This window comes from Zalophus californianus, chromosome 10 (genome assembly GCF_009762305.2).
Source record: "Zalophus californianus isolate mZalCal1 chromosome 10, mZalCal1.pri.v2, whole genome shotgun sequence".
Taxonomy (NCBI): domain Eukaryota; kingdom Metazoa; phylum Chordata; class Mammalia; order Carnivora; family Otariidae; genus Zalophus; species Zalophus californianus.
The window spans coordinates 28,984,058-28,999,165 of record NC_045604.1 but is presented as its reverse complement, the minus strand read 5'-3'; the positions used below and the strand labels follow the sequence as shown (position 1 = coordinate 28,999,165).

The 15,108-nt window shown below is 57.7% G+C and overlaps 1 protein-coding gene across 9 annotated transcripts in view; it reads right to left on the bottom strand.

Annotated features, from left to right (window-relative positions):
* Window positions 1-1,598: 1,598 nt before the first annotated feature.
* LOC113932955 (troponin T, cardiac muscle) overlaps window positions 1,599-15,108 on the bottom strand; it is a 39,626-nt gene continuing 26,116 nt past the window's right edge. For 2 of the 9 annotated variants that reach the window (XM_035722178.1, XM_027612541.2), the window contains 13 exons: window positions 13,635-13,664; window positions 11,529-11,594; window positions 11,124-11,159; window positions 10,187-10,220; window positions 8,276-8,336; window positions 7,906-8,022; window positions 6,946-7,023; window positions 5,790-5,900; window positions 4,916-4,921; window positions 4,445-4,554; window positions 3,829-3,919; window positions 2,179-2,219; window positions 1,599-1,838 (listed from right to left, as the gene is read on the bottom strand). In XM_035722178.1, the coding sequence (XP_035578071.1) occupies window positions 1,793-1,838; window positions 2,179-2,219; window positions 3,829-3,919; window positions 4,445-4,554; window positions 4,916-4,921; window positions 5,790-5,900; window positions 6,946-7,023; window positions 7,906-8,022; window positions 8,276-8,336; window positions 10,187-10,220; window positions 11,124-11,159; window positions 11,529-11,594; window positions 13,635-13,664 (827 nt within the window). In that variant the 3' untranslated portion in view covers window positions 1,599-1,792. The remainder of the gene's footprint in view (window positions 1,839-2,178; window positions 2,220-3,828; window positions 3,920-4,444; window positions 4,555-4,915; window positions 4,922-5,789; window positions 5,901-6,945; window positions 7,024-7,905; window positions 8,023-8,275; window positions 8,337-10,186; window positions 10,221-11,123; window positions 11,160-11,528; window positions 11,595-13,634; window positions 13,665-15,108) is intronic. The other 7 variants (XM_035722179.1, XM_027612542.2, XM_035722180.1 and 4 more) reach the window with 4 other exon arrangements.

The window sequence follows — 15,108 nt, the reverse complement described above, 5'->3', positions numbered from 1 at the left end:
AATTCTGGAGTTTCCGTTCTGGATTCCATGCCCCTCTCTCTGGTAGCGGGGAGGGTGGGACTACAGTGGATCTCCAGGAGACAATGGTGGGAGCCCTCTGTGGGCCTAAGGCCCTGTATTCCGCCTCCTGCCTTTTGGCCACTTACAGAGGCCCTTCTCATTCCCCACCAGAAGCCCTTGGATTCTGTGATAACCGGGGCTCTTCAAACACACAACGCCAGCCCTTCCTTCTAGGGCGTTCTATGTGCTCTTCCCTCTTCCCATCCCTGACCCCTGGCCTTGACTTTCTTCTTCTCATCTTCTGAGACTTGATGTAGAAACCTTTTCCTCTAGAAAGCCCTCCTGCTCACCAATGCCATGTGGGGTGGCTCTTGTCCGTGCTTCCCCAGCACCTTCTGCCCTGCCTGCTGTGACATGAGCTGGGATCTTCTGTTGGCCGCCCCTCTCCCACTGGGCTCTGAGCTCCACTAGGGCAGGGATGTGCCTATTTAAATCACAGCATCACCTATGTCTGACACAGCACCTAGCACATACTTGGTGCTCAGAAGACATTTATTGGATGGATGGATGGATGGATGGATAAGAAATGAGGCCAAGACCCCAGGCTAAGCCCCTCCTCATTGCCCAGGGACCATACCCTTTCCATCTCTGTATCCTGGCCATCTATCACAGTGCTTGGCACGTGGCACCGGGTAAGTGGGTCTATATTGTCTCTTGAGAGTCACAGGGGTGATGCCCGCAGGTACAGACAAAGGGAACGCAGTGTAGTATTAGAAGCATAACTGTGGTAGCTGTTACAGGAGGGTCCAGGGTGTTCAGAGCAAAGAGAAATCAATCACTCTGCGTGGAAGAGTATGGGAAGACTTCCCAGGGACAGTGGGGCTCCCTTTGGTGGATGACAAATGGAGAATTGAGGGAAGGCCTTCCAGGCAGAGGGAGCAGCTGGAGCAGAGTCATGGCGGCGCCACGTTCAGGGGGTTCCTCTAGGGAGCTGTTGAGTTAGGTGCTCTCCCATCCCACATCGTTTCCCTTCTGCCACCTGGGCTCAATGCCACCATGCTGTCTTCTTCAACTCAGGGACCCTGTGGGCCCCGGTTTGCGCTCAAGCCCTAGAGGACTTGCAAATGGCGGGACCAGCCCATGCCTCTCAGCAGCTCATCTCTGCCTGAAAAGCTACCTGATGAAACCAGCCCTCTTTCTTCCCTCATCAGCTCCCTGCCCCTCAGATGCCTGCTTCCTAGTCCCCTGCCAGGAAGAGAAAGAAAACAGGCCCATCCAAAAAGGCCTCCATTGTTCCCAAGGAGTGACTCACACAGGAACAGGAACGCTTGTCCCCGCACTCAGTGCTTGCCCCCAGTGGGCCTCAAAGTGACTCACAGCAGCTCCCATCACAAGCCCTTCTGCTGTCGTGAGGCCTGGGCCCTGAGTAAGCCCGTGCCTCCCTGGGGGCCAGCCACCCTCTCCCCTCCCCAAGCAGGTAAGTTCGGCAGTTCCCGGGGGCCTGCGTCCCTGAGGGTCTGCTCTCGGCCCTGATTCGCTGTGAGACAGGCTCTCACCTCAGTTTCCCTCGCTCTGAAGGCGAGCTGACAGACAAGGCATGCGATGCGTGCTGGCTTTTATTATCGGCATGCGTGGGCATGTGGGGGTACAAGCACGAACAACAGCTCCCAGCCAGGCCAGCTCCTGGTTTCCAGACCCAAGTCTGCCTCCCGTGCCCAGGAGGGCCCCAGAAGCTGGAGGCGAGCAGGGCGGGCACAGAGCGAGGATCTCTGGTGAAGGGGAACTGCTGCCCCTACTTCCAGCGCCCGGTGACCTTGGCCTTCCCGCGGGTCTTGGAGCTGCAAAAGAAGCAGGGCCCAGTCAGAAGCGGGACCCAGGCCAGGGCAGCGGGTCTCCACAAGGAGGAGCCTGAGGGGGTTGATGCAGAGGGCTGAGAGGGGCAGCCTGGAGCTGCCTCCAGATGTACAGTAGGGCAGCAGGCTGGAGGGAGTACTTGGGGGCCCTGCACTCCATTCCCCACTGAGCAGTGACCATGGGGAAGCCCAAGGCTGAAGCAGGCTGTGCCCTGAAGGGGAGGGGGAAGGGGTGGGAGCCAGAGCCCCCAGAGGAGGAGTGGGATGGCTGGAACACAGGGAAGGACGGGGCAGGGCTGGGTGTTGGAAGGACCTAGAAACTCACACTTTCTGGTTATCATTGATCCTGTTTCGGAGAACATTGATCTGTAAGTGGGAAAGACAGAGTAACTTTGGAGCTCATTGACTCAGGTCCCAGGTGGCTGGGAGTGAGGGAGAAGCCGCCTTAACACAGCTGTGGAGGAGGAGGGAGGAGGAGGGGAAGGAGGGAGGGGAGAGAGGGGGAGGGGAGGGAGGGAGGAGGAAGAAGAGGGAGGGGAGGGAGGAGGAGAGGTGGAGAGGAGGCCAGGCAGCAAAGCTGTGAGGGTCAGAACGGTTAGAGATCCAAAAGGGCCCGGGTCCCACACGCAGAAGCTGAGGAGAGGCTTCCTGACCACCCCACTGGCCTGTCACTGTGGGGGTCCCAGAGCCAAGGAGGGTTCTGGACAAGGGTGGCATAAAGAGGCCTTCTGAGAAGCTGGTGCAAGGCTGGGCCTCAGGAAGCCCTCCAAACAGCCCCAGCCCGGCCCGAGACACCCCCCTCCCCAGGCACTCCTGCCCAGTTGCTCAAGAGGGGCAGCACCCCCATGGGCCACACCCACAGTTCACCGCCCTGTATTTCGGCCAAATCTAAGCCCGGCAGGCCAGTTGCAGAATTAAATATGGAACCAGGGGAAAAGAGGAAGGCCCAGGCCTGGAGAGGCTGTAATCGTAGCTAATAGCTACCGAGCACTTAGTGGGGTACCTGGCATTTTCTGTTCCGTTATGAGCAGTTTCCCAAATATTAGCCCATAGGATTACCGTGAGGTATAACTTCATACATGTAAAAGTGCGCGAACAGTGCTTGGAACACGTTTTTACTGTTATTATTACTACTGTTACCTCTGTAACCGTCACAAGAGCCCTGTGAAATAGGGCCTGCCGGCATCCTTGTCATTTAGATAGGAAACAGAAACAAGGCAAAGTAAGTGACTTGCCCAGGGTCACACAGCCGGTAAGGGGCAGAGCTAGCTACAGAACCCAGGCAGTGTGGCTCCAAAGTCCACGCTCACTGTCACTGCACAAAATTGCCTCTCTGCTGCCACAGGGGCCTGAGCTGTGCTCAGAGGAGGGGCCCATCACATGGGAGATGCAGGAAAAGCAGGCCCCAAAAGGGAAGCTGGACTCCTCGAGGCAGAAGGGCTCCGGGGAAGTGTGCAGGACCTGTGCCGGCTGAGCCGATCCTTGCCGGCTGTCTGTACACCTGGGACCCTCAAGGCTGTGAGCCTGAGGCTCAGCTGGCTGTGCCCACACCAGGGCCTCAGGGTATATAGGGAGAGGTGAAGGGGCTACATCTCTGGTGAGGCCTCCTCTCCACTGGGAGGCCTGGCTCTGTGCATCCTGCTCCTCCCATCTGGCTCAGTGCATCTGAGCTGCTGCCTCAAGGCCTTCAGGGACAGAAGGCAGGGAGCTCCCCCCCCGCCCAGGGCTGGAACCCCAGAAATGGGTCTTTGCTCAGCCCCAGCCAGTGATCCATCAGACTTCTCCAACAAGCTGTAGCCCAGTGGTGGACGTGCAGCCTTGTCAGGGACAAGACACCCGGGCAGGTGTGTGAGTTGGCGTGGGTGATGAATGACAGGGACCGGGGAAAGGGGCCTGACCGGCAGCAGCAGTGCGGGGGACGGGATCAAACCAGGAGGAGCATGGGATGGGGGAGGGGAGCAGTGAGCAGGCTCACTTCGTATTTCTGCTGCTTGAACTTCTCCTGCAGGTCGAACTTCTCTGCCTCCAGGTTGTAGATGCTCTGCCATAGCTCCTTGGCCTTCTCCCTGCACCGGCCAGAGTGGGGATGAGGGGGAGGGATAGGGAACAATAAGGAAGGGCCTTTATCCCAAATCTGACCCAGCCCCCAGAGGCCCCAGCCCTCCCTCCCACCTCCAGGCCTGCTAATGGGACCCCCAGCCCACCTGGCTCAGCATGGGGCCCAGATGGCAGTGCCCAGTGCTTAGGAACAGGTACCACGGCCCGCTAGGGCAGAGTTCAGGGGGAAGAGGGAAAAGCCCTTCTAGCACTATAGAGCATAGTCCAATCCCCCTTCCCACCACGTGGATGCAGGTGGGTAAGGAGAAGCTCAGGGGGTGAGGTGCCTGTTTGGTTCTCTTTCCCTATTCCCTGGAGGCAAAGCACTGAGATGGCCTGACCGGCTCCCTCCCAACTCCCACCGGAACAGTCTTTGGAAAAAAATATGTGGTGTGGCAGCGCCCCCTGGTGGTGCATGTGGAGAATGTGCCCTCTGCCCCGCCTGCCCTCCCCACGCAGACATGAGCAATGCCCTGGGCACCGCCAGCCCCCACCTCAGCTGATCTTCATTCAGGTGATCGATGGCCAGCACCTTCCTCCTCTCGGCCAGAATCTTCTTCTTCTTCTCCCTCTCTGTCTGCCTCTTCCCGCTTTTCCGCTCCGTCTGGAGAGGGTGATAAGCAGGGGGGCGTTGGCGAGAGAACACAACCCCCCTCTCCCCTAACCCTCCCCAAACCCAACAGGGAGTAAGGCAAGGCGTGCAGAAGGACCAGGTCCTAACCCTCTTCTTCCTGAGACACCCACGCCATCAGCTGCAGGGATTTCCAGGAGAAACTGAGGCAGGGGCGAGGAGGGCCATTGCAGTCCTGCATTCCTTTGCCTCTCCAAATTCTTCCGTCTCTCTCCCGGCTCCCTCCTCCCACTTACACATTCTCCACACTCCTCCCCTCCAACTAGGCACCCTCCCCTCCCAGGGAGCCCCCAAAACCATGAGGAGGAAGAGGGTTGGAGGTTTTTGTACCCACCTGGGCCTGCAGAGCCAGGACACCATGAGAGAGAGGCCCAGAGAGAAAGAACGAGACCCGGACAGAGACACAGAGAGAGAGCAGAGCACAAGGCCGAAGGCAAAGGCAGAGAGACAGGGGAGAGGAGAAGGTGATTCAGATGCGGCTGTAAGCCACCTTGTTTATTAGGACGGGAGTCTGGGGGTGAGGCACGGACTGTTTTGAGAGCAGGGCCACGCCAGAAGTCTGGCTGGATGGTCGCTGTGGGGGCGGACGCAGGCAGCCGGGTCTGGTTCTGAGCTGGGGACTTTAGAAATCTAAGAAAATGTTCTGATCTCTCCACTGCATAGAGAAAATCAATGTTTTATTTCCTCTCCTCCCTTGAGAACGGAGTACCTAGCAGGAGTGGGGCACAAAAACTAGGAGCTGAGGGAGTCCGCAGGAATAAACCATCTCACAGCTGTGTAGGACACAGATGCTTGCCACGGGAGCCCATCTGATCTCCCAGCAGGCAGGGCAGACAACATTAAAGCGACTTTACAGATGAGCTAGCTGAGGCTCTGAGCTTGCCCGAGGCCACACAGCGGTACCAGAGCTCTGATTCTAGGCACAGGGCTCTTCCAGATGCGCCAGCCAGCTTGGGGGCCCCCCGGGCACCGCTGACACGGGGGGGGGGGGGGAGGCCTCTGCCTGCAGCCCCCACCCCAGCAGGCCCCTCCTGGGGAAAGCCACAGTCAGGCAGAGAGCGGGGGGGGGGGGCGGGGGGGCAGGAGGAGGCTTCGGTCTCACACACAGGTGGGAATTTCCTCCTGGGATCCGACTTGAAGTCTGTGGACACCCCACTCCTCCCCATATGCCAGGACGCCCTGAAGACAGTTGCTGCTCCCTGACCTACCTTCTGGATGTAGCCCCCGAAGTGCATCATGTTGGACAAAGCCTTCTTCTTCCGGGCTTCATCCTCGGCCTTCCTCCTGTTCTCCTCCTCTTCTCGTCGGGCTCTCTCTTCCTGGTTTCCACGTGGGGTGGGGGCGAGGGGGGGAGGAAGAGAGCAAATCAGGGGTGGGGGCACAAACCCCTGACACTGGGCTGAAGTCCGTGGTCTTTCTGGGCCGTTTGAGTGGCGCTTTCTCTCCTCCAGGCAAGAAGCCCCCTGAGGGGAGCCCCCAGCACAGGGCCCGGCACACGGGAGCTTGAAGACTTTTGCTGATGAAGGAGGGAAGAATGATTCCCAGGTGTGGCTCCCGTCCCCACCTCAGGCAGGGAGCCCCACCACAGGAGGCCTGGTGCCCTGGATCCACCTCCAGCAGCAATACAGGAAGAGGGCCATGGGCCCTTCCGTTCCCAGGGAGCTGGCACAGGGCCGGGAGGAGGGCTGGAGAGGACCTGCTTGAGTTATAATGGAAGTTTTGTACCTTTCGGCTCTTCCATCCATTTTGCCCGCCTCCACCTGCTGCCTCTGGCAACCACCAGTCTGTTCTCTGTATCTATGAGCTTGGTGTTTTGGTTTTGGTTTTGTTTCATTTTAGATTCCACATATAAGTGAAATCCTACGGTATCTGTCCTTCACTGTCTGACTTATTTCACTTAGCATAATACCCTCAAGGTCCATCCATGTTCTCACAAATGGCAAGATTTCCTTCTTTTTTATGGCTACTATTCCTCTGTGTGTGTGTGTGTGTGTGTGTGTACACATTTTCTTTATCCATTCCTCCATTGACGGACACATGGCTTGCTTCCATGTCTTTGCTACTCTAAAGAAGCCTACAGTGAATGGGGCACAGATATCTTTCCGAATTCGTGGTTTCATCTTCGGGTAAATACCCAGACATGGAACTGCTGGACGGAGGGTCTTATAAAATAGTAAGTCCGGGAGGACCCAGAGATTTCTGTCTTGTTTACTGTGTATCATCAGAATCCAAACAATGCCCAGCACCCCACCAGGGGCTCGTGGACTGAATCAGTGTGTATGAAGAGAGAGGGGCCTGGGGGGTCTGGAAGGAGCGGGAAGCGCAGTGGGGGGGTCTGTGGGCCTCGGACTAGGGGTCACTCACAGCCAGGCGAGTCTGCCGCTCCTTCTCCCGCTCATTCCGGATGCGCTGCTGTTCGGCCCGCTCGGCCCGCCGCTTCTCCTGTGGGGAGAGAGGCCAAGCCTGCCTAGTGTGTGCATAGGGAAGAGGTGTCATCCGAGGTGCCGGGACCAAGTGGGGAAAGCGGTGGCAGGAGAGCCCACGGGGGATGTTCCCCTCCGAGTCTCAGGGCAGGGCAGGCCCTGCCTCCGAGGGCTCCCGCTCTCAGCCACCTCTGTGGGCGTGGACGCAGACAGCCCCTCGACAGGTCCAAAGGCCCTGGCTAAATAGACAGGCCACAGCGGGCATGTGCGGAGGTTCCTACACTGACCATCACTCATCATGGGGTTGTCCTCAACGATCTGACAAATGTCAGGCGGGCTTCTCCCGTCTCCCCTGAGTGCCATGCCCCTGGCCCCATGCTGGCCCCGGCCCCTGCTGCGTGTTCACCGACAGATGGCCGAATCCTCAGCGGGGGGCCAGCCGGAGCGGCACAGCTGTGTGCCAACACGGCAGCGAGTGTGGTGGGGAGAAAAACAAAGGAATCAAAATAACCTCCCCTCCCCCCAGCAGAGGCCACATCACCCTCCCTGCGTTAGTGGGGGGAGCTGGGTCCAGTGGGAGGAAGGCAGGGCCCGAGGTGGGACGACAGCCAACTGACCGGTCATCCCACAGCCAGAGCCCAGGGCACCCAGAGACAATCAGCAGCTCCGGCTGCCAAGCACCATCCAGTCTGATGGGGAGGGAAGCGGGGACCCGAGAAACCACAGCGCAGGGCCTCCAGAGCGGCTCCAGGCCGCAGGGATCCTGAGGGAGAGCCCACTTCTCCTACAGGGTCAGGGGCCCCAGGGAAGGCTGCCCGGAGGAGGTGGGGCCTAACACAGAGGGCGGAGGACAGAGTGCACAGCCTCTGGGGGGCATTTCCATGGGAGACTAGACACCCACAATCCTGTCTTTGAGTGAGATGAGCTCCTCCTCCTCTTTCTTCCTGTTCTCAAAGTGAGCCTCGATCAGCGTCTGTAGTTCATTCAGGTCCTTTTCCATGCGCTTCCGGTGGATGTCCTGCAAATGCACAGCAGGCTCAGGGCTGCCGCACGCACGGGTCCAGAGGACAGCGGCTGGGTAGGGAGCACCCTCCGCAAAGCAGAAGGGATGGGCAGGCTGGGGGCCTGGCCCGGGAAGGGGCCGCGGTGGCCTGAACCCAGGATCATGCCCGGCCAGGCCTGTGCTGAACACCATCCCACCTGCCACGTCACCCCCCCGCCAGGCCCCCAGGCCTCCTCAGGGCCTCCGCTCTCCCCACAGGCACACTCACATCAAAGTCTACTCTCTCCCCATCGGGGATTTTGGGCGGCACCAAGTTGGGCATGAATGGCCTGTTGGAGAGAAGAGGAGGGAATCCGTGAATGTCATCCCCTCCGTGGCCCCAGGGGACTGTGGGTGCCCTGGGCAGGCAGGGCCCTTCCCCTTCCTGCGGAAGCGGGGCTACAGTAGTGAAGCCACACGACCGTGAAGGACAGCAACCTCGCACCCGGGGTCACCAGACTCTTTCACACGTGCCCTCTCGCTTCAGCCTCCCCCTACACCCGCGACGTAGGACCGCCCATCTCGCCAAAGACACCTGAGGCTCAGAGAGGTAGGGACGTGCTCAAAACCACACAGCTAGGAAGCGGAGAAGCTACGACACATGTGGCCGACCCCACAGGATCTCCCATGAGCCCTGGAGTCCTGTGGTTTGGTCCCCGCCCCAACGCATGCTTGCTTTGTGACACCAGGTCCAGTGGGCTCTGGTCCTCAGTTTCCCCATTTGCCCTCAGGTCTGGGCGGGGCTGAAATGAGATACTGCAGTGGCCACTCAAGTGGCCAGGAAAGGGAAAGGCTCTGGACAAATGAGCAGAGCTGGGATTATCTCCGGGGCTGGTTTCAGGAGGTCCCGTGGAAACAGGGAGAAGCCTGAGAGTGTGGGCAGATATGCCATCCGCCAACAGGTTGAGCATCGCAGAAAGGGAAACCCTAGTTGGCCACCCCCTCCCACCCCTGCTCCCCCCTCCCCCAACACCCACAGCTTGCAGGTGCTTTCACATGTGTGGCACCAAGCCACCCTGCCCCGCCCCTCTGTGACACTGTGAGAACACCTAGGCTGGCACAGTGTCATTACTTGGCTCCCCCAGATTTTCTTTCTTTTATTTTTTTAAAGATTTTTATTTATTTGACTGGCTGCTCGCTGCCAGTCCAGCCACCCAGATGGAAACCACTGGAGCAGAGGTAGGGAACCCAGCTGGGGGTGGGGATGGGGGTGAAATCCACTCTCCCAGCCAGAGAAGGAGGAGGAGGTGATGGTGGACCTCACAGGACAGACCACCCCTTCCCCATCGCGGGCTGCCCTGTGCTTGTCCGCGGCAGTGCCTCCCAGAGAGCAGTCGGCCGGCTCGTGGCTGTGCATCACTTTTCCTAACGGTGCAAAGGCAATGGTGGGAAAGGTGCTGAGACCCAAGCAGGAATCAGGCAGTGGCACCAAACCAGTACCACTAATGATCACTGTGTGCTTCCCCACGCTACATCCCCCGGGGGGAAGCCAGCTTTACTGGAGATGAAACAGCAGAGAGTCTTCTATTAAGCACACATTGGGCTCATCGGCTGTCTGCCAAAGTGAGAGGGAATGCGGCACCACTAGCCGCTTTTTTCATGGTGTGTCATTTTTTTTTTTTTTAAGATTTTATTTATTTGACAGAGAGACACAGCGAGAGAGGGAACACAAGCAGCGGGAGTGGGAGAGGGAGAAGCAGGCTTCCTGCCCAGCAGGGAACCCAGTGCAGGACTCGATCCCAGGACCCTGAGACCACGACCTGAGCCGAAGGCAGATGCTTAACTGACTGAGCCACCCAGGTGTCCCTCCCCCAGATTTTCTTCCCTCTTCCCTCAGGTCCCAAGTGAGCTACAGAGGAAGGTGTTCCAGCCTTGGGATAGGAGAGGGCATCTGTCCAGGGCCGCAACTAGTCCACCCCTTTCCTCTAGATGAACACAGTGCTGTCCACGACATGGTACACAATTGGTAATGGAGTGTGGGTGGACTTCAGTCCCTGCTCTCCCTCAGGCCGACTCTTGTGCAGTACACAACCTGTACAACCAGGCCTGTGCTTGCCACACCCCCCAGCCCATGACCACTGGGCCATACTGCACTTCTGTCCTGCCCCTCAGGGCTTCACCACAGGTGTGTCCCACTCACCTGGGCTTTGGTTTGGACTCCTCCACTGGGCCATCTGGAGAGAAGCACAGATCCACAGGGTCAGGAGGCCCCAGATCTGGTCCCAGCTCTGCCCCTGATGAGCTGGGCACCCATGGGCCTCCATTTCCCCTCTGCACAGTGAATTCCTTCTAGCCACGGGGGTCCCTGGTTCCAGAAGCATCATGAAGAATTCAAGCAGCAGGGTCACAGACCCCACACTTGCTCTCCCATAGCAGCTCCCAGGGGGCACATCTCAGGGCACAGCTGGGTCCTAACAGGAAGCACACACTCCCAGAGTGAAATTTCCAAGACCTTTCTCATTCGCCAATTCTGGGCAAGGCAGCTTTGCTTTCCAGTGAGGAAGGGTCCCACGGCACCGTCCCAGGGGATCCTGGCGTCAGGGTCCTCACCCAGGTCTCGGGCTCCTTGGGTGCTCCCTGGACTTCCTGACCTCCAGGAGGGAAGCTGATGGGCAAGACCCAGCTGGCTCCTCCCCTCCTGAGACGTGACTGGGACCACTGCACCCTTGCCAAAGCCTGCCACATGACAAGGACCACCACAGTGACCCACCACATGGACCGTCTATGTCTTGGGATTCCATCCCACAGACACCACACATTACAAGTGATTTTGCCTGAGTTCCAGGAGCCTTGTATGTGTAGATGACTTCTGGGGGCCCTGCCCAGATTGGGGACTGGACCTTGGTCCCTTCTCCCACAGGGCACTACCTAGGCAACTTCTCTGGAATGAGGGGGACAGAGATTTGGAGCCCAACACCCAAAACCTGCATGGTCACCAACTTCTGTCCTCCCCTCCCCTGAGCTCCTCCTCGCCCACCTCCCTGGAGGAAGCCCTGTGGTCAGTCTCCCCCCAAAGCTGCTTATAGGGGTTCCCTTGACACCCCAATACCTCTCTCCTGATGTCCAACAATCCTTACCTTCAGCTTCTTTAGCCTCCCCTTCTTGTCCATCTCCTAAACAGAACACGAGACATCAATAAGGTCCTTGTTCTAGGCTCAAGTCCCCCTGCCAAGAGTCTTCCCCACACACGGGTCCTAACCAAAGTGCACCCTGCCGCCTCCCGTGGTCAGGGGATGTCTATTCACGCACATGCCTCTGGGCCCAAGGCTCTGCCTGACATGAAAGGAGCACACAGTCAAGGTCAATGACCGGACCATTGGCAGCTGAATCCCAGCCCAGGCAAGATGTGCGGCTGCGCAGGCTGGAACGCGGCTTCCAGGTGCATTTCCTAGCACCATAGGAGTGCCTCTGGGGGGCCTCCTGCCACGTCCCGAAGCCCCAGGACAAAGCCCCTCACACCCTCATCCCAGACAGACCCTTACCTTCTGCATTGGTCTCCTCCGCCTCAGCCTCACCTTCAGCCTCTTCTGCTGCCGCCTCTTCCTGCTCTGGAGAAGCGAGCCAGACACAGTGAACACCCAGGCCCCTACTTAGGCTAGCAGGCAGAACCCAGATCAGAGAAGGCTGGGGACGGAAGTTAGCAACATCCAGGATCCAGATGAATTTTGGGGTCACCGATATGAATGGCAAGGGGCTGCTCAGTTCTGGGTTTAAACCAGAAGTTGGCAAACTATGGCCCAAGGGCCAAACCTGGCCCCCAGACTGTTTTGGTAATAAAGTTTTATGGGAACACAGCCACATCCATCCATGTAGATACTGCCTATAGCTGCCTTTGCCTTACTACAGCAGAGTTCAGTAGTTGCAACAGATACTGTGTGGCCCACGAAGCCTAAAATATTTCTATCTGCTCCTTTACAGAAAATGTTTGCTGACCCTGGTCAACCATGACAGAAGGGCATGATCAGGCCTGTGAAGAGTCCTTTTGTTCTAAACTTGCCTCTCCCGGAGTTTGGGGACTGGAAGTGGGCCTTTCTGAGCATGGAGACCTGTTCTCTACCTGAAAGCCACTGGGAGGGCTAGAAGTCTGAGGTAGGAGTGTGTTAGGGTGTGGTAGGTGCTGCGGGTACCAGCGGAGAAGGGCTTGCAAGCCGGGCAAGGCTCATTGCTGGGGGCGGGGGAGGTCTGGTGGCTAATAGCTGTTTCTGCCCTGCTTAGCGCCTTTCCCCAACAGCCCCCCTGGAAATACAACTCCACCCCATTCCCCAACTTTCCACCCAAATGTTCCACCCAGGGATCTGACACCACAGGATGGATCCTGCTTAAGGTGCACTGTTGGGAAAGCTCCTGCCCTGAACTCAGGAACTCTAGGGACCCTTTAGCTGTATCTAAAAGAAACCAAACCAGCAAGACTGTGGGTGGGTGGATGAGATGCCCACCCTGTAGACATTTGTACTGTGCAGAGAGTTGGTAGGATTTTTCTATTTTCATCCCTCTGCTTGGTAGGATATGGACCCCACCCAAGTCAGGCACTTGGAGTAGACAGATAAGACAGGATGTGGCCCGGCACGTGGCTCTGCCTGTAGGAGGTGTTTGGGAATGCTCACTGACGGATGCGCTGACATGTGGCGGCCTCCTGGCAGAGGGAGAAGAAAAAGCCTCAGGGCGGGAGGGAGAGGGGCTGTCATGAAAGAAACATCGGCCGCCAGTCACTCTGCCTGCCTGATGCTCTCTGTTCTTTTTTCCTAGGTCTGGGTCTGGGGATGCCTCTTCTTTGATCCCCACAGGATCCTTACCTCAAAGAAGATCCTTCCAGAAGGAGTGAGAGTAGAAGGCTGGCCAGCAAGAGTGTGGCCAGTTTTGGGGTCCTCTTCAGGCCATGTTGTTAACCCCTCCCCCCATCCCATCTAATGTTTCACTTCTCTGTGGAATACCCCCCATCCGCATCCAGTGGTCAGGTAACACACTCGCTGAGGCGCTCCCAGCCTCCCCAGACCACCCACTGCATCTTGGGACCTGACTATGAGAAAGCGCTTACTAAACTTTAGCCCAAGTCTGTCTCCCTTGCCCTAGTCCTATCCTCGGGCCTGGGAACAAGTCCAGGCCCCCCGCCCCCCGCCCCCACCCCACAGCAGGGCACATTTGAAGGCTGACGTCATGTCCTTTCTGCTCTGGCTATTTCCAGTTCCCCCAGCTGCTCTTCAGATAACTTTGTCCCCAGACCCCTCACGCCCTGGCCACCCTGCCTGGGTGCTGTCCAGCTCAGAGGGAGGGCCCAGTGTGTGCAGCAGGGGCAGAGAAAGCCCACTCATTCCAGACATTAGTCACCCTCTGTGGCCACATTCAGAGCAGGCTGGCGGTCAAGCCAGCCCGGGGCCTTCCCACCACCACCCAGCCCAGGAGGAAGATCAGGAGCCAGGGAAAGAAGCAGTGGTCTGGCCCCTCTGAGGCTGGGAGGAAGTGACTGACCCGCACCTGCCCCCCCCCCCCCCCCCCCCCCCCCCCCCCCCCCCCCCCCCCCCGGCCCCAGAACAGGGCCAGGCTCAGGACAGCAGGGGGCAGAAAGCACAGGAAAGTAAAAGTTGTACTACCGTCTTCGTCCTCTCTCCAGTCCTCCTCTTCTGGGAGTCAGGGGGTGACCGCAGCAAAGGGGAGAAGCGACACGGGTTAGTCTGGGAGCAGAAGCACGGGAACAGGAGCCCGGGACAGAGCATGGTTTTGAGCGTGAGCTTTGGACTTAAGCTCCAGTTCCGATTCCTGATTCACCACGTCTAGCAACTTGGGCAACTCCCTTCTCAGCAGCTTCCCAGGTGCCTTGTCAGTAGAATGGAAATAATCATCCTCCCTTCTCCGTCGACGTAAGGATGAAATGATCTACCGTGCATGCAGCACCTAGCTGTTACCTGGCACTTGGGAGTCATTCAGTAAGGGGTAACTGGCCGTTCCCGGCTCTGCTTCCAGACACGGAGACAGAGGTCCCGAAGAGCAGAGTGGGAACAATGCACTGCCATCAAGTTTCTCCCATGTTCCCACCCTGAATGAGCCTCTCTGATATCCCACAGAACATCCCCAGTTTCCAGGAGCCACAGTTGTGAAAGCCCCACCGGAGAGCACGGCACAGGGCAGATGTACCTGGTCTGGCTGAAGGGAGTAGCCCCCGTCAAAGGAAGGCACAGCATTATAACACTGAGGGAACAGACCAGTACACAGTCTGCAAATACCTGCCCAAAGGAAGAGCTTACAGCAATTGGTACAACAACAAGCTGTTGTCCATTCTGTAGGCTCAGTGGCCATCCATTTAGACCTTGCTCCTTCTTGGCCATTTATAGCCAGGGACTTAACTAGGTGGGAGGCAGGTGGAGTCCATTCGTTGCAAGCAAGGCAGATGCTACATGGAGTTCAGTCCACCGTCGCCGTAGAGAATTATTTTGTTAATTCACAGCCAAAGCCTACTGTGTGTAGCAGGCAGATTAGTCCCAAATTCCAAGGTCTGTATCTCAAATACCACCCCCTAAAATTCACGAGCCGGCAAGTCCTCCAAAGCAGAGGAAAATTCACCGTATCGAGAGTGTATGCAGGGAACACAACAAAAAAGTGGAGCCAGCTAGATTTTTGATTCAAAAAATATTTCGGAGAGCTTCTGACATAATTTGGTGTTCCTTGAAAACCAAAGTGACTCCAGTGGCCCCTCTCAGTTTCCCCCGTGAGTTGCTCTGGTGTCTACTCTTTGGCCAGGCACTCTAGAATAGACTTAAATGTGTGAGAGGCTCCTCGTTTTCCCCAGAAGGCATGAGGAAGAAGGGGGAGAGCTACTGAAGCGCTTGGCTCTCTCCCTAGACCTTCAGGGAGCCCCTTCTCCTGATGTCCACACGCTGTGTGCTGAAATGATACTTCTAAGAATTTGCTGAGCCTCTAAGGGGCAGGATGAAACCCGCCTGGGGCGCAGAAGCCTGAGGGGACTGAGGGCTATTCTGGGCCACTTGAGGGGCTGGGTGGGGACTGGCGTGAGGCCTCTTAGTCACTTCCACGTGTCAAGCACTCAGGAAGAGAGGAAGGTTAGGGTGT